This window comes from Boleophthalmus pectinirostris, unplaced genomic scaffold, assembly GCF_026225935.1.
Source record: "Boleophthalmus pectinirostris isolate CB_2022bp ecotype Guang Dong unplaced genomic scaffold, ASM2622593v1 HiC_scaffold_21, whole genome shotgun sequence".
Lineage (NCBI taxonomy): Eukaryota > Metazoa > Chordata > Actinopteri > Gobiiformes > Gobiidae > Boleophthalmus > Boleophthalmus pectinirostris.
In genome coordinates, this window is record NW_026571175.1 from 10,352,664 (window position 1) to 10,377,595 (window position 24,932).

Consider the following 24,932-nt stretch of genomic DNA (forward strand, 5'->3'; position numbering starts at 1 on the left):
AGTGTTTGAAGATAATTCTTAATATCTAAGATTTGATTTTAAATAGGGGTCTGGAAGTAGAGAATTTGGTTTTATGGATATGAAACTTTCCCAACAGAATGCACAGGTTTACTAAATATTAAATTTTATATTGTTTATGTTGGAAGTGGGTCATTATGCTTGAGCAGTCCAAATGAATACTGATGGATGTTTTTTGCAGGATAAGTGTTTCTAGATTTGACCAGAGTTCCTTTGAGTATTTACCGTTTTCTTTTATTTAGTTTAAAAGAGATGGGGAATGATTTCTTCTTCACTATGGCAAAAGATGTAATATGTTTCAGTTTCATTGAATTTGGCTATAAGTAGACTTTGTGAATTATTTTCCATTGTGGTAAAAGGTAGCTGTTAACTTGAAAACTACTGCTTCATGACATCACAAGGTGGAACAGAACGTTCTGAGTTTTGGAGATGTAGACAGATGAACAAAACCAGGATTACTCAGTGTGTGATTGGAGCAAAACATAACTCCAGGTATGTTTTTGAGGACGCAATAGCATTTTAACATGGCTTAAATCTCACAAGAGCTTTGCGTAATATATCCTCTTTAATAATCGGTGGCACAGACTGTACTTTTACAGTAGACTCGTCTGCAGGCTCGGTCTATATTCCTATGCGACGCCGTGGTGTATGGCGCCATCTGGTGGTAACAACCGAAAATACAAGAGCGAATACTGTTTTTTTATTGGCCAGAGCGCCGGTGACTTGGCTTCTGATTGGCCTATTTTTCTGCAAGCCGATTCGCCGTCTATCATGCAGATGGCGGAGCCGGACAGGGGTTGCTAAAGCTAGCCAATATTAGGTTTTATTCTGAGACAAAACTATTTTACACCGGATAAACTGCTTGCAGAGCGGTTTGCCTGGTCTTACATTTTAATTTGTGTCCTTTTAATTTGTCATCGTAGCGCTGTGTTTATTTTACGTTTTGTATAGTATTTATTTCTAGCCAAGTAGCCCGGTTAGCATCTTTGTTGGAAGTTTAGGCCTTACTCTGCCTCCGCTCGTCGATTTTAACAATAGCCGTGATCTAGTCCCTCCTCTCCGGTTGTTTTGGTGCCTCTTCCTGGTTTAACTTTTGCAAAACTAGAAAAACATGGGGCAAAAGTCGGATCTGTTGAGTTTGATCATCTGAGTGCATTGTTTTCTCGGTGGATCGGAATTTTGGCTGGAATTTTGAAGACATTTCGGAAGCTCCATCACAGAAACATTAAGGACCACAAAGGAACATGTCCAACGGAGCAGGCAGCGGTGGATTGGCTTGGCTGGTAAGTTTTTTATCGATTTACAACTAATGTGTGGTTAAGAATCTTTAATTCGTTTGGATAAATTGTGGTGCTTCGGTAGGCTACAGCGGGTACACATTTGGCTGTTGGGATCCCCATTCATTCCTCCGCTGCAGAGCAAAACATTGGCCATTTAAACGCTCATGTTCCTCTTCGGGCTCCTGGACTTTTTCTTTTTCCCCTCAAACCATAAAGATCTTATCGCTCACTTATGGCGTACTAGTGTATTCTATATGTTTATTTAAGTCATCTGCGTTTTGGCATCATTTTAATTGAATATATTACTTAGTTTTACCGTGAGTATTTCTGTTAAAAGGAGCTCTACTAAATTCATTAGCATTTTAAAGGTCATTAAATGGCCACTATGGGCTCTTCCAAAACTATTGTGTTTTGAAGTTGTATTTGAAGGAGACATGCAAAAATGATCGCTGAGGAGCTTTTAACCATGTTGTAATTGCTGTTCTCTCATTAGTTTACTCAAAGTTGTGTTTCAAGTGATTCATGCATGTTTGAGTGATCCGAAAATTACTGTTTTCACTTACAGCCTATTCCCGCTCACTTCCCTGTACTTGGTTGCAATATTTGGAAAATGAAAATAGTCATACACATAAGGTTAAAAATGTCATGTAGTAGTAGTAAAATTATCTGCTTGTGTTGGGGCCTATCAACTAAATTAATTTTAAACAGGAAAATAAAAAAATGTTACTTTGTATTAAAGTATGTACATTGTAATAATATGCAACCAGCCCCCTCTGACTTTAAACTTCACTACCATATAGTACTGTAATATATATTGTGACCAAATTAATTATAATAATACAAATAATTTTCAAGCAAGACACAGTATTACTTTTACTTATGTTTAATATAAAATGAAATAACTTGATTTAACCCATCTTAATGCACGTGATACTTATTTAGCCTGAAATAGTTTGGGCAACAAGTCTCATTTATATGTTATATTCTGACAAGTTTTCAATGTATTATTTTCTGTTGAACAGGAAGCAGCCAATGGCAGAGACCCTGGTAAGATGGAGGCCCCAAAGAAGGAGAAGGGGAGCAAACTGTCTGTGGAGAGAGTGTACCAGAAGAAGACCCAACTGGAGCACATCCTCCTGCGTCCTGACACATATGTGGGCAGTGTGGAGCCTGTTACCCAGGTAAGGGCACCCACAGCCTGCTTAGAGACTCTGCACAAATATTACATAAAACCAACTCTTGTGAGCTTTAAATCTTATAAAAGTTATAATGCTGTTACCACCTCAAAAAACATTTACATTTTATTTTGCACAATTCACATGATGACCAGACCCCTCTGACCGGACAAAATGCTGGAAGCCTTCTGCTTCCTCTAGGGGGAGCTGTAAGAATTGTGTTTATTGATTTCTCTTAGCACAAAGATGAATTGTACAGTGTTACTATTAAATGAACAGTATTTCTTGTTGGTTGCACTAACAAATGTACGGTAAGGATCGTGATCTAAGTAGTTTTGTTTGTTTAATACCCTGCCACAGCTACATTCATTTGTTTTAGGCCTTGCCACATTTAGTATTTCCTATTAGTAGAGGAGACTATGGTGGCCCACCGTAAGCTAAAAACAAGCTGAGCAAAAAAATGGAAAAACATGATCTCTTGTGCTAGTAGTGTTGTCATAACAGATAAAAATGGTTACTTCTACATGGTAATCAGTGGGTTTTTTCTTTGTTTGTTTTTTTTTTTGTTTAGAGGAGGAAATAAGTGGAATTTTTACACCAAAATATTGTATTAACTAAGATGAGTCAAATATGGATTGCTTGTGAGGGAAATGCTTCACAGTATTGACAGTATTGGTCGTTATTGATCCCTATTGTAAATGTTTATAATCAAGAGGCGTGGTCAGACTTGGAGGTGAAAGGATGAAGCCAGTCCCTATTTGCATGTTAAGTGAGTTAAAGTGCGAGTCGTTTGGGAGGAGGCACCAGCTGGGAAAACTACAATCCAATCTGGCAGACGACTATTGACACTATTGTCTAGAGGCATTTTGCTAACTCGAGTTTAACATACCTGCATGTCTTTATACAGGGGCAAGGGGGCTTTGGGGGGAAATAGTCCTAATATTGAAGCTGTAGTTGAGTAAGAAAATCAACAACGACTAAAGATCTGACCCAAACTGCAGGACAACACGTCTTCAACCACAAGAGAGCTCATGCAAAAGCAATTATTCTTTTATTTAAAAAAATATATACTTGGAAACGATGTATAAAGATTAACTACTGAATCAACTTTAATGTATATAACTGTGCCTATATCATATAAATATCAAAAATAAAAGTCTTAAGCGAAACTCAATAATTTCTACATCCTGCTGTCGCATATTAAGCCTTATAATCTGCAGAAAATAATTAGTTGACTTATACACATTTTGGTCGACCAAGACACCATCAACTGATTAATCGACTAAAGGCCTACAGACCATGCAGTTACCATATGTCTATGCTAGGGCTATTTGGAAAAATATCTAACTGATTTTTCTGACAAGTTGCTATTAGATTTGCAATTTGTGTTTTAATAATGGGACACAACAATTTGTGTTTTAAAAATAGAGTTCACATTTAAACATGTGCAGAAGAACAGACAGAAATATGACAAACAAATACAGGAATCACATTTCAGAACAAATTAAAATTACAGGATTGTTGTTTGTGGAGGAACCAATGGCACTAAAAAATTACGTCCATTAAAATTGTGATTAATTTTACAGCTCCAATCTATGCTCTTGTAAAGACATTTGTGTTTTATTTTCCTTTTGCAGCAAATGTGGGTGTTCGACGAAGAAATCGGAATGAACCAGAGGGAGATCACCTACGTCCCAGGCTTGTACAAAATCTTCGATGAGATTCTGGGTGAGTGAGTGCACTGTCTTCATCTGCACTAGTGCATCCACCATTCGTCATCTGAGCTCATTGCAGTGCATTATTCTATTAGTCATGATAGCGTTATCACTATCGTGGCTCTGTCTTCACTCATATATGCCCCTCTAAAAACCACATTATTTATGTTTAATGTGAATGGTTCATAGATGCAGCGTCAGCTTAATGAAGTGGACTGTCTGTTACACACCATTGCAGCAGTTTAATGAAATATGGAGGCAATGTCAAGACTGGGAGTGTTACAGCGTGTTTAAATGGAAATGAGAATGCTAATGTCTGACAGAAAATACTACTCAATTCCAGAATTATTTGTTTTTCTGGTAGTAAAGTTGAATTACCTCGTCCATTCTGCATACAGTCATGTTGTTCCAGCTTTTGTGGTTTAATGTCTTGGTCTAGAACAGCTAGACTGTTCTCTAAATGAACTGATATCTACTATGGACAGTGTTTAGACAAGTCAGGAAAGCTATGTTTGTAAGGCAGCACAAAAAATTACTTTACTTTTTTTTTCATTACTAACCATAAAGAACAAACGTAACTTTTTACCCACTCAAAGTGATCCATGCATCCTGCATTTTTGAGTAATTTTTCTTTCTGTCCGTAATGACTAGCATTGAGAGCAAGAACCAATCACCATAGTAATTCAGTTATTGTAAGTAAATTGTATCTTGTGCAGTACAATTGAACAAAAAAGTCCGATACTAAAAATAACTTGGGAATGGGGTCAGCTGAGAGACCATCTTTTGTCTCTGATTTGTATAGAAACTTCTGTTCTTTAAAGACTCGTGTCCACTGCACGATTTTGTTCGGATTGGATGTCACACTACACAACATGAGGAATGGTAAATGGTATGATAGCACACAGGCTCGGCAATGGTGGGCATAATCAGTCATGGCTACGACCAAAGATTGTCTGAGCGAATATCTGGCTCCAGGTTCTATGCTAAAATGTCTCCAAAATTGTACCAGTTAGCAGAGGCTAGCACTATATGCTAGCGGCGTTTCCACGTTTTTTAAATTTAGAAAATGAAAAGGAATTGGAGAGGGTCCACTTCACAGCGGATCCCTTCTGCTGCTGATGGGAGTGCTCATGTTTACTGTTTCCACAAAGATTGATCACATATGCAGGGAGATGATCGCTTGCTCTGAGACAAAGATTCCAAAATATCAGACACATTTGATCTGAGTCGCAGCTTGTCTTTTGTCATATGACAATTCTAAATTTAATCTTTGTCCTGGTCTCAGTCTGCAATCTGTAACCCACAATTTTTAGATATGTAGTAGACTCAGGAGACACGCAGCTGTATTACACGTACTTTACTATACTTAACTGATTCCTTGTGAGGGAGATTCTGACATATAGTGCTCAGGGCCACAGCTCCACGATCTTGAGCTAGGCTCGGTCAGGACGGCCTTAGCTGGAGGATTTTACTTTTACTGCATGTTAAACAGCTTTTTATTTGCCCTTGCCAATTTTCTCTCCTGTATGTGATGTTTACCAGTATTCCCAAGTCTGTAAGATTCTTAGTTCTATACAGTTGTTTTGACATTTCTTCATTCTGTTTCCAGTGAACGCTGCCGACAACAAACAGAGGGACAAGAACATGACTGCCATAAAGATCACCATAGACCCGTGAGTAGAGCACTCAAACCTTGGTAAATGTGCACCGGCCGGGCCTTTGCATCCCACGCCGTGCACCTCCAGACTGTTGATTCGCAGACAACAGCGTGTCCTTCAGGCTCTGCTCCCGGCTCCACTGCTGCTGTACAGGCCATAAAAATGAGGCTATTAGCACCACTGCATCCATTCTAATGAGGAAGTACGAGCTAGGCCGAGTTTTTTTTATTTTAGGAACTCAGATGCAAGAACTCAAGATATGAGTAAAATAGATTCATGAGCATTTTGATGAGTGCTTTCATTCTGGGAACAAGAAAATGCACAGTTGTGTTAAAGAGCCCATATTAAGCAAATTTTTCATCTGTTATTATGCTGTATCCTCATCATACCTGGAATTGTCTTGTTCACACATGTTTAACACACAAATCCAGCACATTTAGGCTGTGTTCTTTTAGTCAACCTGAAAACATTGTGAGGTCATCAAGTGGTAATGCAGAATGTACTCTATTGTGTTTTTAACGCCACACCTTCACTGGAATCATTTGAATACAAGCCAAACTTTGAACCTACAACTATTGTTTTAGCCTTGTTGAAACCACTTGATGCTTTATTAAGGCTAATTTAGATAAGTAGTTCATGCTATCTTAAAGTGATACTAAATTTTGTGTCTTATCAAATCAGTTCAAATCAATTCAAATCAAATCATTTGGAGCAAAAAGGGGCATAAAACACTCATTAAATCTCTATTTGCATAGCATTACCAAAATTTAGTCTCAACACCATAATACAGAAAGATACACTGACTCCTAAAATACCAGTTGTTATTTATCTTGTGATCTTTTGTTTGTTCTTTTTTTTCGGGTGTGGCGACTAACAGTTCGGGTGTGTTCTGGTTTTGGTGTAAAAATAAATGTCACTATTGATATGGAGGAAAAAAAGAATCATGATTTTTCTCAATGTTGATAAATTCTTGATTAAATTTTCTTTCATCTTATTGAAAACATAGATAGCTGGACATGACGCATAAAACGCAAGGTGTCAGGATCACTAGAGTTTTAATTTTGTGTTGATAGGACAGATAATTGCATTGAAATACATGTTAAAATTTTGAAATGAGTTTGTACAATAAATTAAGCCGAAAAGCACGTGCGCAATTACATAAAAATAAATAGATCTGTTTTTCATTTTGTTCTAGTGAGTCCAACACTATATCCATTTGGAACAACGGCAAAGGCATTCCTGTGGTGGAACACAAAGACGAGAAGATGTACGTCCCCGCCCTCATCTTTGGACACCTCCTCACCTCCAGCAACTATGATGACGAGGAGAAAAAAGTCACAGGTATCGCAAAGAGTTCTTTTATTGATACTTTGCAGAGACATCACGCTGGCATAAAAATGTTTTAAAAAAACTCCCTTGTGCGTCTACTGTGGTTTATGTGCGCTATTTACAATCTTTCTTTTTTACACAGGTGGAAGAAACGGATACGGTGCCAAACTTTGCAACATCTTCAGCACCAAGTTCACTGTGGAAACTGCCTGCAAAGAGTACAGGCACAGCTTTAAACAGGTCAGACCCTCCACAATAACCCACAATACCAATATGTATGTATATATGTGAAATATGGGTCGTATATCGGGTCTAGTATCAGTATTTTTTGTGCTTTTAATGACTCAGAATTGAAATGGAGAAGTGTTACATGGCTATGTTTACACAACAGGTAAAATATGTGTTGTCATTATGTTTAGAAGAGAAAAGTTGAAGTAACACAAAAGATAAATGTGTGGGCCTCGCTATGGACTTTAAAAGCTAAATATTGGTATCTGCCCATCTCTATTCAATTCCCTCTGCTGCTTTGAGAATGCTCAGTGTGCCATGCTGTTTTGTAGGGCTCTCACACATGCTCCTGAATAAGGTAGGCTGGTCACTGCAACAGGGTGGACTGGGCTCTTGACTCCACATAATGGGTGTATGTTATGTGTATCCTCCCTCACCTGGTGTGCTATTGAAGAGACAGCTGAGCGATCATTTTCACAAATGCTTTGGGTTTGGGTTAAATTCACTTGTTAAAAGAATGCATCTTTAGTTTGCTGTCTTGTAGTCAAAGTTGTTTGATAACCTATTTTTTAAACTGTGAAAAATATGTTTTCTGGGTGTTTTTTTCTAAGAATAGTTAACAACTAAGTGTATAAATTTGTATTCTATAGTTCCACCATGCGTAGCAAATATAATTTGCAATGAAATACAGATGGGAGTGACATTGTTGATAATTTATCAGTACTAGTGCATTTATAGCTGATCCTGATCAACCTTTCAAGTGCTTTTACAACTTTAAAATAATTTTATTAAACAATACTCTACAATGCCCTTAAAGCTACCATATGCAAGTTTATGTATTTTTTTATCGGTAGATGGCAGATGTGAAACTTGCTTTTTTTAATGAGCACAAAAATATTTTGGTAACAACTCAAAGTTTTAATGACTGATGGCATCATTATCCAGGTGTTTAAAGCCTTTAGAATTTTTTCTTATTCTGTTCTGTTGTGCTTGTCTCAGACGTGGCAGAACAACATGACCAAGACCGCAGATCCTAAGATCAAGTTCTTCGATGGAGAGGACTTCACCTGTGTGACCTTCCAGCCCGACCTGTCCAAGTTTAAGATGGAAAAACTGGACAAGGACATCGTGGCCCTGCTCACGCGTAGAGCTTATGACATCGCTGGCTCCTGCAAAGGCGTCAAAGTCTCCCTCAATGGCAAGAAACTACCTGTGAGTCCAGCTATTATCTACAACACTAAATCACACTGCGGTACAATTCGGAATAATCTTAAAGCAGACCTATTAGGCAAAATTGACTTTTCAGAACCATCTTATAGTTGTTTACCCTTCTCATCTACCCTCTTGAAGTTGTATTTAGCATGTGTTATTGCTCCCATCTACTCCTATTTTCACTGCCATGGTACAAAAAAAATCCATTGCTCATGCTTGCTAGTGTGATCTGTGATGACGCCCTCTTCACACTCGCCTTTTAGTCAGGAAGTCAGCCGACTGTTTTTTTTTTATTACCGTAAGTTGTTTTAGATGCCTATTGTGGTTTAAAATGTCCAAAATATGACATCGAGTAGAGTCAGATGTAGATAGCAGACATACAGTATGAAGCAGACAGAAAAACACAATGTATATTTTCCTCTATATGTCTGTTATGCTGTTCTGACATTGCCTGCCCATTTTTTATCTTTGTAGGTGACCAGTTTCCGCAGCTATGTGGACCTGTATGTGAAGGACAAAGTGGATGAGACAGGTGTGGCACTGAAGGTTGTGAATGAAGCGGTGAACGAACGCTGGGATGTGTGCCTCACCATGAGCGAGAAGGGCTTCCAGCAGATCAGCTTCGTCAACAGCATCGCCACCACCAAGGTACCACCTCTCTGAAACAAGACTGGAAGAAAAGTATTTAATATGCCTAAACTAATAACAATGCTTCATCTGGCGAGTTATAAACATGTTTCTTTCATCAGCTGTTACCAGGAGTCTCACTGGGTAGATTAATCTATAGTGTATCCCTGCTTCATCTAACTATCTCTTAATATACACATACTTGGCTCACTTTTGTTGTCAGCAGAGATCTCCAGAAAAAATGTGAAGGCTTGACCTTTCCTTTTCTTCTTGGCTGCAACTCTCAACAATCATCAGCTATTAGCTGACCATCACTCTATCTTAAAATCCTTACAATGTATTGCCCGGAGGAAAAGTAATTTGGGAAGCAACTCATGAATTGTTGTCATGTTTTAGGGAGGTAGGCACACTGACTACGTGGTGGACCAGATCGTATCCAAACTTATTGAGGTTGTGAAAAAGAAGAACAAGGCCGGAGTGTCTGTCAAACCCTTTCAGGTAGAGTATATGTTATTCACAGTAAGATAACTGCATGTGGTGTTTTTTAAAATAACTGTGGTTTTCATGCAGGTGAAAAACCACATCTGGGTGTTCGTGAACTGTCTGATCGAGAACCCCACATTCGACTCCCAGACCAAGGAGAACATGACACTGCAAATGAAGAGCTTCGGCTCCAAGTGCCTTCTCTCCGAGAAGTTTATTCGCGCTGTAAGGGCTTTATTTTGATTTCCTATGGAGCGCAACACTGACCCCATCCCCCATTTCTGGAAGTTAATTTTTCATTTATTTTTTCCCATAGACAAAAAAAAAGTGTGGTAGCGGCCACAAGATCTATAATTTGATTTAAATTTTATTTCTAAAACTTTGACACTGTTGAGCTCCATTTCCCCATATTTCCTGGATGACATTTATATTGATCACATGTCTACATTGAGAGGTTTCTACTTTGATTCTCTGTGTTTGTTTCCTCCAGGCGACTAACTGTGGGATTGTGGAGAGCATTCTGAACTGGGTAAAGTTCAAAGCGCAGACGCAGCTGAACAAAAAGTGTTCCTCAGTGAAGCACAGCAAGATCAAGGGAATCCCCAAACTGGACGACGCCAACGACGCCGGTGTGTACTGCCATAATACTCTGAAACCTTTTTAATTTACTTGGTTTGAGCCTAGTTTAGTCCTCATGTAGTGGAGACTTTGTTTGAATAACCCTGCATTATTGGGCTGTCTACATCTCCAAAGCTCAAAATGCTCTGTTTCACTTTGTGACGTCATAAGTGGCAGTTTTAAAGTTAACCGACATTTTTAAATTCATTTGAATTGGTTTACTATATAACTCTAGAAAAACCTTCAGTTGTTGCCTTTTTAAAATTTTCAGTTTGAGTTTGCCCCAGAAAGTCTCTAATATCATCTGGTGCAAGAAGAAGTGAAGTGGTTTCAATAAGTGTAGGTTCACAGTTTGGCATGTATTCAAGTGATTCCAGTGAAGGTGTATGAAGTTAAAATCAATAGAAGACATTCTGCATTACTATTTGATGACCTCACAATGTTTTCAGTTTGACAAAAAGAACACAGCCTAAATGTGCTGTATTTGTGTTTTAAATATGTGTGAATGAAACAAAACACAATTCCAGGTATGATGAGGATACAGCATAATACATATAGATAAATAATTAATATGGGACACAATTTTGCATTTTCTTGTTCCCAGGAGGAAAGCACTCATCAGAATGCACGCTAATCCTGACTGAGGGAGACTCAGCCAAGTCCCTGGCTGTGTCTGGACTGGGAGTGATTGGACGAGATCGATACGGGGTGTTCCCGCTCCGAGGGAAGATCCTCAACGTCAGAGAGGCCACTCACAAACAGGTGGGTTAGACAGGGAGGAGACATTTTGGATTTACTGATACTGTACGTGACAACAATTACATGCTCCAAACAGATTATGGAAAACGCTGAGATCAACAACATCATCAAAATCGTGGGTCTGCAGTACAAGAAGAGCTACGATGACGCAGAATCATTACGCACTCTGCGTTACGGCAAGATCATGATCATGACCGATCAGGTGAGCCACGATTTTACAAAGAACAATCTCAAGTATGTTAGAAGGGTCTGACAATTTCTCTCCCTGCCTTTGATACCCCAGGACCAAGACGGCTCCCATATCAAAGGGCTGCTCATCAACTTCTTCCACCACAACTGGCCCTCTCTGCTCAAGCACACATTCCTGGAGGAGTTCATTACACCCATTGTCAAAGTAAGCAGCAGTACCTTTTAATACTTTCAAATATGCTGCACTATTAATCCTCCTGAGATTATTCTGAGCCTTCCTCTCTCTTTGTATTCCCAGGTGACCAAGAATAAACAGGAGTTGTCCTTCTACAGCATCCCAGAGTTTAACGAGTGGAAAAAACAGACGGAGAACTTTAAAACCTGGCATATAAAGTACTACAAAGGTCTGAGCATTAAAATATTTAAAGAGGGGGTATTATGCAGAATCCATGTTATAACATTCTTCCCTCATCAAAAATATGCCTGAAGAGTTGTTGGATGTCATCCACCCATGTTTCAGTAAATTGGCGATCTCTCATTAGCAGGATGCTCACTAACTGTGATAGATTTCTGAAGGGGGAGTGACTTAGTGGGGAGAGCAAATGGAGGGGAGACTCAGAGGGTCAAAGATAAAAGCGAAACTTTCAAAACCATGTCAAAAACATGTTATTTATTATTACTAATGTCATGTGAATGTTTTAGGTTTGGGTACAAGTACAAGCAAGGAGGCAAAGGAGTACTTTGCTGATATGGAGAGACATCGCATCTCATTCAAATACAGTGGAGCAGAGGATGACGCCGCCATCACTTTGGTATGGACTTTTTCATTTATATATATTTTTTTCTTTATTATTTAAACAAAACAGCTGACTTCAAATAACTCAAAATGTGTGATGTATGTGTGTATATTATAGGCTTTCAGTAAGAAGAAGACAGATGACCGAAAGGAGTGGTTGACCAACTTCATGGAGGACAGAAGGCAGAGGAGGATGCATGGGCTCCCAGAGGTGATATATCAAACAAATATTGCGTAGTAATTAATGTTCATGTTAATTTATGTTCATATATTCATATTGTTACCATATGTTATGTTATGTTTTTTGAATTTTTAGCTATAGAAAACTAATCATTGCTTTCCTCTTTTTATAGAAATACTTGTATGGGACCCAAACCAAACACCTGTCCTACAATGACTTCATCAACAAGGAGTTAATTCTCTTCTCCAACTCGGACAATGAAAGGTCCATCCCGTCCTTAGTTGATGGTGTGTATGAAATTCCAATGTGTTAAAACAGCTTGTTCAAATCGTGATAATTTTGTTGAATATTTTTCTCACACTTTTTTGCTGACTAAAACTAAATGATGAATTACATAATAAATTAAAAAATTTACTACATACTTTTTTGTTGACTTAAACCAACTAAATGAGCAAGACATTTTTGACAACTAAAATTAGATTAAAATGATTCAATCTTGCGTAAAACTACAAGTATTAGAATCTTAAGAAATTAAAATTTTCCTAACCCACCTGTCTGTGGGGGTTGCAGGTTTGAAGCCCGGTCAGAGGAAAGTCCTGTTCACCTGTATGAAGAGGAACGACAAGCGAGAGGTCAAAGTGGCTCAGCTGGCTGGTTCAGTGGCCGAGATGTCTGCCTACCACCATGGAGAGGTATGGTCTGCTCCAGCCCTGTGCTAAAGGGACAGTTTGGGCTAAAATCAAGAGGCATGTTATTTGAAAGCTTACAGTGAACTCTCATCTGGGTCCGATCAAGCAGTAATGGAGGGAAACGGGGGCAGATTTTTTACATTCAAATAGCTCTTATTCAGAAACTAGAGGGACTATTGAAATAAGTAAAGTATTAGAATGTAGGAAAGAGTTAACACTCCAACAGGGTAAAGTTAAACCTGCGATATTCTTTCAAGTTGTTGACAAAAAATAAAAAAAACTCATGTTGGTAACGGAGGGAATGAAATATGCAGCACTTTTTGGGCAATAAATACAAACAGCAATAACTAGCGGTTCTCACTTACATATCCTTAACAAACTGGTTTGAATATTTCCTTAATATAGTTTTCTACCATATGGTACAAGATTAGGTTGAAAAACCTCTTACTTTTTAAGTAATGAGATTTTTTATTAAGAAAGGTCATGGTAATGGAGGGAAAAGTAATGGAGGGAAAATTGTGCAAGCAAGTAGAAAGTGCATGATTTTGCATAATTTGTCAGCTTTTTTCTTCCGAATACTTTAATATTACTTCAAATTTTTTTTTTTTTTAAATCGAGTACCTTCATCAACAGTTCAAAGGTCGAATAACACAAGATATGATGAAATACATCAATTTATTTACATGATTTGCAGGTCTTTGAAATTTGGGAAATCATTTTTGTTCCATATTGCATACATGGTCTGGTTAAAACGTATGTAACTTTAGAACCAAAAATGGTACAGAAAAAAGGTAAACAGTTTTATAAACTAGAGTACATATGCTATCTGTTGAATACATTTTTATATCGGATGCATTAACTTGAATTTTTGGCCTTGCTGTTTACTTCTGCTTGACCGGGCCCATCTGCTGCCACAAAAAAAAGAAAAAGAATATTCAGTCATTTTAGTCATTAATAATAAAACAACTGAATCTTGTTAATCCATCAAACAAGTCAATAGAATGTCATTTTCAACAAACAAAAAAAAAATTCTATAACTTTAGAATGTATTTGATGTAAACGAGAGCTAAACTTTGTTTTTTTTACATGTTTTTACTATCTATTAGTTTATGATGTATATAGGTTTGTATACTGGTCCATCCATAATGTTGTGATTCTTAATGCCCTGCAGCAAGCTCTCATGATGACCATTGTGAACTTGGCTCAGAACTTCGTGGGCAGTAACAACATAAACATCCTGCAGCCCCTGGGTCAGTTTGGTACTCGCATCAATGGAGGCAAAGATGCTGCCAGCCCCCGTTACATCTTCACCATGCTCAGGTAAGGCACAAAACCACATGTGATTTCAATCTGGTAAACACTGAGAAAAATATAGAAAAGAAGAGTAGAAAAGAAAAAAATGGAAAATACAGGAAGTCTTGGCCCTTTGTGTGTTTAACATTGTGGTTGGTAGGTAATGTACCTCTACATATGCCATATCTGCTGCCTGTGTCCAACCTGGAAGTAAGATTATAACCTAAAACTAGAAGTCTAGGCAAGATTTTAGTCAAATCTTAAATCTAAGGATGAACTATGTTTTAGAGAAATGAGTTATCTAACATGTCACATGCACTTAAATGTAATGCATGTAATAAACATAAAACTTTTTTTTGCAGTCCTTTGGCCAAGCTGTTGTTCCCAGCTGTGGACTCCAACCTGCTCAAGTTCCTATTTGATGACAACCAGAAGGTGGAGCCGGAGTGGTACATTCCCATCCTGCCCCTGGTGCTGGTGAATGGAGCCGAGGGCATTGGCACGGGCTGGGCCTGTAGGATTCCCAACTACGATCCCAGAGAGATCGTCAACAACATCAACAGGATGCTCAACCACCAAGACCCCCTGCCCATGGTAAATGTGTAGCCCTAGTAGTGTTATGACAGTGTCGTGATGCTACAATTTCAAACTCCATTTGAATAATAAGAAATAGTCTCTGTACTCAATTCTGACTCCGGAAAAAAAAACAAAAAAAAAAACACTCTTTATTTAGGCAATAGAATGTGATTTTCATCATTATATAATAATACTTTATTTTATATAATATTATATATGTGGTCATATCTATGCAATCCCACAGTCGTCCAGGTATGTTCCATAGTGGTCCATGGGATACTACTAAGTACCGGTCTATATGGTCTCATACTTCCTCTGATACAACTCAGAATCATTCTAAAATTATTCATGAAAGTTTTATTTCTGTCTTGTGAATGTGAATTTTTTGGTATGTAGATTTGGTATAGATTAGTATCAGATTTTTATTCTAGTTTGAAGAAGACTAAAACTGTAAAATAACTGTCCATTGTTGTCTTACAGCTCCCCAGTTACAAAGGCTTCAAAGGCGTTATCCATGAACTGGGCCCAAACCAATACTTGGTGAGTGGAGAAGTGTCCGTCATCGACAAAAACACCATTGAGATCACAGAGCTGCCCATCCGCACATGGACACAGGTAAATCATGTTGTCAATATACTGAATTGTTAGGCAAATTTTTTTTCAGTTATCATTTTTAATCCATTCTTGTTGTGTATTTCCACCTTTAGGCTTACAAGGAGACAGTGCTGGAGCCCATGGTCCAAGGCACAGAGAAAACCCCCGCCCTTATCAATGACTACAAGGAGTACCACACGGACACCACGGTCAAGTTTCTGGTGCGCATGTCCGAGGAGAAGCTAGCCCAAGCAGAGGCAGCCGGTCTGCATAAAGTCTTCAAGCTCCAGTCCTCACTCACCTGCAACTCCATGGTATGAAATATTTCTTAAAGCTTTTCAAAGCTTTTAACGGTGTCACAGTTGTCATTGGTGTTATTGTTACGTTGTTAGATGAATATTGCTATTTAAAATGTCCAAATTTTAACATTATGATACACGGGTGTCACTGATTGTAACTGCATAGCAGAAACAAGTACAATAGGTCTTCTTTAAAATGCATGTTTAAATTGGCTTCAGTTGTCTTTAGAGAAATTGACTTCCGAAGCTTTTTGGAGCACTTGTAAACCGAATTTGATTAGGATTTCAGCAATTGCTACTGCGGTCTGTGACACGTAAATGTTATAAAATATACTTCAAGTCATTAAACAGCATAAGGCTTTTCATAAAGTAACATTGTATATTTATGTATACCGTAGGTGTTGTTCGATCACATGGGCTGTCTGAAGAGGTATGAGTCGGTCAATGACATCCTAAAAGAATTTTTCGAGCTCCGGCTGCATTACTACAAACTCCGAAAGGACTGGCAGCTGGGCAGCCTGGGGGCAGAGGCAGCCAAACTGTCCAACCAGGCGCGCTTCGTCCTGGAGAAGATCGAAGGGAAGATCTCTATTGGTGAGTACATCATATTAAAGGCCTCTGTACCCAGTGTATTTATGTAAAATTTGCTTTGCCCCAATACAGATTTGTGTTGTCATGATACTAAAATTTCAAACTCTATTTTGATACTAAGGAATTGACTGTATACTCAGTAGAGTGAAAATAATGGTCTTAAACTTTTTCTGACACGGCTCAAGATCGTTCTAAAGCTATCCAGGAAAGGTTAATTTCTGTCCTCTGCTTGTAAGTTTTTTACTTGCTCAAATCAACATTTAAATTCAGTACTAGTTTTATTGATTTAGTAACAGATTTTCAGTACTTTTGACAACCCTGGTACAAATCAATTGTATATAAGTCCCATGCATACAGTGTGAAAAGTTTTGAAAAGCACTTATTAACTCATCATGGTGAATAATTAGTTATTAGTTATTATGTTTTTTGCATTTTCAAGGCAGCAAAAATAGGTACAGTTGCTTTAAGTTCTGCTCATGTTTATGCACTTAAACTCTGATAAATTTTACTAACTTCTTTTGACAGAAAACAAGTCGAAGAGGGAGCTGATTCGCATGTTGGTACAGAAAGGCTATGAGTCTGACCCTGTGGCTGCATGGACCAAGGCACAGGAGAAGGTACAGACCTGACCATGATTTATAATGGTGTTATAAACTAATCAGTCAATCAATCACGTTTGTGTTTGGTGAGAAAAGATTAGGTCTTCCTTAGCTAAAGCGGACCTGGAGCCAGACAGAGTTTAATTCCTTTAGAAGCTATTACCTTGTGTGTGAGAATTTACAGAAAGCTCCAGACATTCATTATCAGAATGAGAATTTAGCTCTAACTTCTTCCGTCTCTCTCCCAGTTCCACGAGGACGATGATGACAGCAGTGACAGTGACAGCTCCATAGACTCGGGCTCTTCATCAGGACCAAACTTCAACTACATCCTCAACATGCCTCTGTGGTGTCTGACCAAGGAGAAGGTGGAAGAGCTGCTCAAACAGAGGGACCAGAAGGTGCACACTCGCCTCATTATGTGGTTTGGTTGAGGACGTATTCTATAGCTAAGGTGTTCTGTAATGTGTTGCACAGAGAGGTGAGCTGCATGATCTCCAGAAGAAGTCTCCAGAGGACCTGTGGAAGGAAGACCTGGCAGTGTTTGTGGAGGAACTCACGGTAAGACTCTGCAATATACCTTTTTATGTGCCTGTTTAAAGCCACTCTATATAAAGTTTTAGCCTAAATTGGAAGTCTGTTTTTTGTTTTCATTTTAGTTGTGTTTATTACACTTCTGATAATCATGACACTGATCAAAAGCTTACTTTAAAAGTGGTCTAAATCTAAAAGCCCTCCTGTATCCCTCAGAATTTAGAAAACATGGAGCGTGAGGAGCAAAGCGCAGGCCGGGCCATCAAACTGGTGAAGGGCAAAGTGGGTAAACCCAAAGTGAAGAAAATGAACCTGGAGGAGACGATGCCCTCCCCCTTCGGGCGCAGAGTGGACCCGCCCACACAGCCAATCAAGTCCGAGTCTGCCAAGAAAGGTCTCGGCAGGAAGAAGAAGGTACGTGTCATGTCAAAACATTCTTATGGGCACATTCTAAGTTTTTTTAACCAATATTAACCAAATTTAAAAACCTTATATTGTATTGCATTGTATGTAATTGTATCTTGTGTTCTGTTAGGGTGATGCTGACCAGTCGGTGAAGTTGGAGCTGGATGAAGATGGCCTGGTTATAGAGGGAGGAGGAGGAGGGGACGGTTCTACTCCTGCTGCCAAACCAAAGACTCCTCGGGTCAAGAAGGAGAAGAAGGAACCTGGTTAGTTTTAACCATATAAATGTGTTTTAACTTCACATTCAAAAGATTATGATATGAATGCAATGGCTTAGAGCATTTTTAATTCATAATGTGTATTCTTGTTAAGTTTATAGATTTAATGTAATATAAACAACCATAAACTGCAAGTCCCATAAAACTACTATCTGTATTTAGATTGAGCGACCTGCCCCGTTGTATTCTCACATATCACCATTAAATGCTGCCTATGTTACTGCAGTCTGGTAGTTTGCCAGCTTTGGCCTGTCAGAAGCCAGGTGAGGGGCAGGGCGAACAGGTTTCTCATCTGCCATAAACTGGTGAAAACAGAAAAACCTAATAAAATAAACTTGCAGATGGAAGCTTTAAAGCCAGCTCTTTTCCAGAGGCAGTGTCTTTGATCTATTTTTCATACACACTGTTAGCCTGCTAATGTAGCCTGCTAATGTAGCCTGCTAATGTAGCCTGCTAATGTAGCCTGCTAATGTAGCCTGCTAATGTAGCCTGCTAATGTAGCCTGCTAATGTAAAACTTTCGCCTCAGGAACGCCCCGTGTGAGGAAACCAGCAGCACCCAAAGGTTCCTCCAACAAGAAGGTGAAGAAGAGGAACCCCTGGTCTGACGCAGAGTCCCAGTCCGACTCTGACCTAGAGGACAAGGAGCCGGTGGTGATTCCCAGAGAGGCCAAGTCCCAGAGGCTATCAGGTACAGCATGAGCGACATACGTGCAACACTTCAGTTTCAGTTATCTGAAACAACACAAGCATACAGTCATTTTAACTTGAGGGCTACTCAAAGCCTGAATGAATGTGAAATGTGAAAGGGTGTTCATTGGTTACGTATCATTTACAAACAAAATCTAATTTATCTCACCTCAGATTAACAGTTTCGTGCTTAATTTTTTGATTCCACAGAAATTCGCAATGTTTTTGGTCTTTTGTTTTTCCTTGTCAGAAGCCATATTAGTTTTGATATGGCGGGTCCCCATCCAATGGAGAGATTCACTGATTCTCATCTTCATAAAGTATTTAAGCAGGGTATCCCCAGGTTTAACTATCCCAAATTTAAAACTTTTTAAGACCACTTAAATGAAAATTAAGACCAACATCACACCCATTATGCGGGTGAAAAACACCAGATCCAATTCTAATAATGACCAACCAACTACCGGTACTATATCTAGAATCTACCTACACTTTCCCATGATCCATCCAATGATCCTCCACTCTACTGATTGTTTACTCATTGCCGCTGGCATCAGAAACCAAAGTTGTTTGTGCATACTCCAAATTAGACGTTCATTCATGTTACGTAATTTCACGTTGTTTTTTTTTTTTTTTTTCTTCTTCCATTTAACATTGCACTGCAGCCCGGTTGAGTTTACAAAAAAATAGGCTAATGAAATTAAAGACCTTTGTGAAAAAATAAGACTTGGACAACTTAATTTAAGACTTTTTAAGGCCTTAATTTAGGAACATGAAATTTAAGACCTTTTTAAGACTTTTAAGACCCCCAGCTACCCTGTTAAGTCCGTGTTCAGGCAACCAGTTCAGAATTACTGCTTGTATTTTTTTCAGTACTAGTCAAACATTTGAAAGTTGTTGTTATCTTCTGTGTGGCTGTTTGGTTTCCATTAGATGTAGATTTCACTTCACCTTCATTTAAAAATATCCTTTTGATCTAACCCACAATGTCAGAAGTAATGACAGACTGCATCTCAAATCGCTCCACCCTAAGCCCTTTTGTATTTTTTCGATTAGCTTCATTCAGACTGATGCAACCGTTAGCAACCAGGCCCAACTCTCAACTCTAATCATCTTTTCGTTCCCCCAGCGTCCAAGCCCAAGTACACGTTCGACTTCTCTGAGGAGGAGGAGGGAGATGAGGAGGACGAGGAGAACGGAGAAGACAACATGGCTACGTCTCCGGCCCGCTCCTACAAAGACGACTCCGAGCCCAAAGACTCCTACAACGACCACAACGATGACGAGGATGATGAAGACTCGTTCTCTCCTCCAGTGCGCAAGTCCACGTAAGAAACAGATGCTTTAATTTTAGTGTGCGCAAGAGTTTAAAGGCAGGGTATTATGCAAAATCATCGCATTCAGTTTTCTACCATGTTATAACATTGTTCCCACATCATATGTCATCCACGCGTGTTGAATATTTTAGCAGTGTCTCCCGGGCCATATTCAAACCCTCGTTATGGTTAGCTGTAAGATTCTGTGCACTGCTCAGCTCCTGTCATGCTCCCACGCTCCATGAAAATACAAAAACATGATACAAATTGTGCACAACAAATTGACAAACCGGATGTGACGTACAGCAGTTTCATTAGTTGATTGTTTTGTGAAAGCACTCTGAAGGTGGAGTGACGTAGCATTGAGAGCCAAGGAAGGGGAGAATCAGTAGTGTCAAAAATAAAACTACAACTTATTTTTTTGATGTTGCACCTAACCATAACACCTTTGTGTGGTATAGGCCTGCAACAACTCCTAAGAAGAAGGAACCCAGCAGCAGCATCTTCTCCTCCTCCAAGTCGGCCTTTTCTGACAAGAGCAATGACAGTGGTGGGTGCACTTATGTTTTTCATTTTCATTTGTTTGTCATTTTATATTGATACTTAGAAGTGACATCATGCAGGGGTGTTCTGCCTATATGCCTTTAGCACCACATTAGCAGAAACTGTCAAAAAAAAAAGTTGCAGTTTTTACTTGAATTGTCTGATACTCTTACAAAGTGGATTTAAAGAACACATTTTCAGGATTCTGTGATCAATCCAAGTGTTCATGGTCCTGTTTAGATTTAGGGGTTTGATTTTCAAAAAAAAAAAAAAAAAACGCGAGTGACTGGGAAACTGTTGTCTAATTCTTGGTAGCTTATGAATGTATTGCTATTTGAGAAGGACTTGTTAAAGATTGTCTCAGACAGAGTAGTTCGTATCTGATGTCTTCAGTATTCCCTGGGGGTGTGATGCTAAGTATCAGTACAAGTTTTTGCAGTACTATCATTAAACTGTGTATGTCTGTAGATGTGTCACATTCAGACAGTGATGATGGTGACAGAGGAATCTTCACCACTTACTCCAGTTACAGTTTTAATAAGTCACCAGCAACATCAGCAAAAAAAGGTAAGCCACATATTTTTATAACCAGGGTGAAAATTAATTACTAATACTAGATACTTGTACTTGTGACTGCAGAGAGTGAAGTATAATCTGTTTATAATTACACTCAGTTACAAGACTACACCTTCGTGGTACTAAAATGCTAAATAATTATTTATAGAAATACATTGTTTTGTTTCATTTTTTCTGACAGATTCAATTTATTCAATTTGTGAATCATGAGTTTAATTTTACATATAAATACCCCAAAATACAAAATCTTCAGCTAATTCACTAACTTTTGCGGCCCAATATAAATTCTTATAATCTAAACAAAATAATTTGTCAACTAATACAAATACACCATCAACCAATTGAGTGGTATTTTCCATGTGTACTTGTATTTATACATGGGGAAACTCGCTATTTTACAACAGTGCCATTTACCACTTACACTTATACTGATATTAACACACCAGAAAAGAATCATAAAATGTCCAGTATTAAGTACTTAGCCATGGAACTGTACTTTTACTTGAGTACACATTTTAATATACTTTCTACCACTGTTTTGAAGTACTTTGAACACAACCCTGTATTGCTCCAGTCTGTCCAGTAGAGGGCAGAGGAGCAGTCTTTAGAACAGACCTGCATTAGCTTCTTCTGAGGAGAGTTTGTTTTCTTTTCTGTTTTGAAGCCACCAAGAAGCAATCAGACACTCCTCCTAAACCCAAGAAAACACCAGCGCCCAAAGCCAAGAAACCAGACAAGTCCATCTGGGACTCAGACTCAGACACAGGCTCCAAGAAGCCCACGCCGGCACTGAAAGGTAACACCCAACACACGTTATGAAGGAAGATGGAGGGACAAAATACTCAGAATTTTTGTACAGTAGCTTAGGTTAGGAACATTTCTGTCCTGTGAATGGGACTTTTTAAGTGTTGATAACTGGTCTAATGTGTATCTAGTTCAATACCAATTTTAGTAACTGATTTATGTTTGTTTCAGGAGGCAAAGGCCGGGGGAAGAGGAAGAAGGGCTCTGGCTCTGAGGATGATGAGTACAGCCCCATGAAGAAGGCCAGCAAACCAGCAGCACGGGTCAGTATTACATTCACATAGACGTGCTTTATTTTAACAGAAAACAGATTCAAACTTGTGTGTTTTGCTTGTCCAGAAAGGGAGAAAGGAGTCCAAGTAGTAAGCAGTGGTAAGACATAGAGTGGTGCTCTGATTTTGTCTTAGATTTTCAAAAGACTGCTTGGCCTTCCCTGTTTGTGGGTAGTAACTGAATTATGAGTTTACCCATTCTTAAATTTTCCCAGAAATCCTGACTTAAATTTGAAATGTCAATGGGCTCTCCTTTATATTTGGCATATAATTTGTGGGCGGAGCTTGTTTTATTGTAACCATGGCAACCCACCAATCCACTCATAAACACTCTTTTTTTTTTTTATTATTTGTCTATGCTGTGTCCAAAAAGCAAAACACAATAAAATTGAAATTTGACCAGATAAGCATATTACCGTTTGAAAATATTTAAACATGAGTAGCTGGTGGTTGGGTGTCTTTTGAACATAGGAAACTCTTCATTCTTGTGTTTTTGTGTGTGTGTGTGTGTGATGGATAATGACCAGTTTTTCCATACTTTTTTGCTTCAAGAAATCATGCACTATATTTCCATGAGTTGATGTACAGTTACTTGTTTTCAGTGGGGTGCCAATTTTAGTTCACACATAACTACAGTGTAGTATAAAATAAATAAAATTTTAACAGATCAACTGAATCTCTGAAAACACAACACATTGCAGCTGTTGCCATGAAATGCCAAGTCTCGCCCCTGAATGAAATGCCAAACATATAGGGAGTCTGGGAATCTCATACCTTTTACCTACCAACCCACTAATGGTGAAAATGTGCTCTTGTTTGGAAATGCCACTACTGCTCCCATATTTCCTGTATGTTTCTGACAATGTGTGTACTTGTTGGTTCCCTGTGTTGCTATTGATTTAACCCTGTGGCAAATCGACCATTGATTTTCGAGTGCCTCTGCTGTAGTCGCTGTGGTAGCCTTTGCAATATAAGAATCTGGGAGTAAATGTGGAATTAGAAAAAAAAACATGGGTTTTGTTCACATGTCACAACATTCTTAGGAGCAAATTGTTGATGAAATAGAATATATGGAATTACTTACTAAAGGAAAAGTTAAATAAATCAATTAAGTATTTTAATATTTTTTATGCAAACCACCCTTTGTTTTGTCGATAGTGCCTCAAACCCTTGTCCTTCTGTCAATGATCTTCTTGAAATGGTTTTCACTTCACATCTGTGCCTTATCAGGGTCAAGATATGCCAAAAGTGCAAATAAGGGTTCAAAGCAAAGGCTCTTTGAATGTTTTGACATCTGAACCCCAGTGATTAGCATTTTCCCTCTGAGATATTTACACCTAAAGGAGCCCAATGTGAACCGCTCTGCTGCTTTCCTCACTTTCAAATGCTCTATTGACTCCTGCTCTTACTCCCATTTTTTTTTCCCAAATAGAAACCCCAGAAACCTCCATCTGACGATGATGACGATGGCGATGGCGATCTGGACAGCAACAACCTGAGTCTGCTCAACTTATCTCGGGGTTCAGCCCGGGCCAAAAAAGAGGTCAAATATTTCGACTCGGACAACGAAGCTGAAGAGGACGATGACATGTTTGACTAAATACTCCCAAACGCTTCACTCTCCACAGACTTTTGTACATTTTTTATTTTTTTTTTCCATTCCTGGTGAATTTGTGTAGTGATTTTCTGATATTATTCGACATTTACTGCTTTGTTTTTTAACGCTCATTGAAACGTTCCGTATTCGTCCGAAGCAGCTTTTAGAAGTTTAGAAGATCGCAGGCTTTGGCATATTTACTTGTTAAACGATGTAACTTTTTGAACACAAAGTTGAACTAAGCGATAGTCTGTTGTCCGTCTGCAAATGTACTTTGTATAGTTTCATGAACTGGAAGAACGAATAGAAGTTGTGTAGTAAAATAAACACCCAACTATTTATACATCCATTCTAAGTCATTGTGTTTGCTGCGCACACATTAACAGCCAAATAATTTTATATAGAAAATTACTTAAACACAATCTGACGATATATATCAACAAAACTGCATATTGTAAATTTTTACATTTTTATTGTCATGTTGCCCAGCCCTATTCAGAGCAGAGCCAATTTCTAAACACCAGTGCACTCCATGGCGACAAGACGCGGTGTGTCTTGCCAAAGGTGACAATTATATGCACTTGGAGCTGGAATCAAACCACTGTCAGCAAATGTTCAACAGGGCTACTGCCATGGCCTAAAGCTCAAGAAGGACTAGGCCAGTGTTATTTCACACTCAGATTAAGATATGTGTAAATGAGTAAAATAAACAGACGCCAAACAAGCTATATGACAATATTTTTCTTGAGGCGTTTCTTTAACGTACTTTGCACATTTCTGATCACAACTTTGAGGGAAGTTATTTTATTCTGCACAAACTGCACTGGGTCATCTAGGGACCTTCAATAAAATGCATCATTATGGATCATTACTTACATCTTTTTTTAAATTTAGCTGGATCTTCTACTGCAGCTATGCCTCAAGTGATGTAGGCTAGTTGTGTGACATAGGCTTTAAAAAGCTGTTTTGCACTACAGGTTCTACAATCTTAAATGTTCTAAATTTACTA

General features: G+C 38.6%; 1 protein-coding gene across 2 annotated transcripts; it reads left to right on the forward strand.

The window, feature by feature from the left end:
• The first annotated feature begins 777 nt into the window (after positions 1-777).
• Positions 778-24,266, forward strand: top2b (DNA topoisomerase II beta). Of its 2 annotated transcripts, XM_055157336.1 has the most exons (37): positions 778-1,301; positions 2,321-2,479; positions 4,111-4,201; positions 5,798-5,861; positions 7,042-7,187; positions 7,318-7,415; positions 8,403-8,615; positions 9,090-9,263; positions 9,639-9,740; positions 9,813-9,950; positions 10,216-10,354; positions 10,948-11,105; positions 11,179-11,304; positions 11,386-11,496; positions 11,590-11,695; positions 11,994-12,103; positions 12,206-12,298; positions 12,441-12,555; positions 12,839-12,960; positions 14,129-14,277; positions 14,613-14,844; positions 15,307-15,441; positions 15,534-15,734; positions 16,118-16,313; positions 16,836-16,927; positions 17,158-17,310; positions 17,387-17,470; positions 17,660-17,857; positions 17,979-18,114; positions 18,655-18,816; positions 19,945-20,143; positions 20,593-20,681; positions 21,143-21,241; positions 21,915-22,046; positions 22,226-22,317; positions 22,394-22,426; positions 23,759-23,898. In XM_055157336.1, the coding sequence occupies exons 1-36, from the start codon at positions 1,263-1,265 to the stop codon at positions 22,415-22,417; spliced, it is 4,677 nt and encodes a 1,558-aa protein (XP_055013311.1). In that variant the 5' UTR covers positions 778-1,262; the 3' UTR covers positions 22,418-22,426; positions 23,759-23,898. The 2 variants fall into 2 exon arrangements, with proteins under 2 accessions (XP_055013311.1, XP_055013310.1); XM_055157335.1 differs by lacking the exon at positions 22,394-22,426 and having other exon boundaries at positions 23,759-24,266.
• Positions 24,267-24,932: the final 666 nt, after the last annotated feature.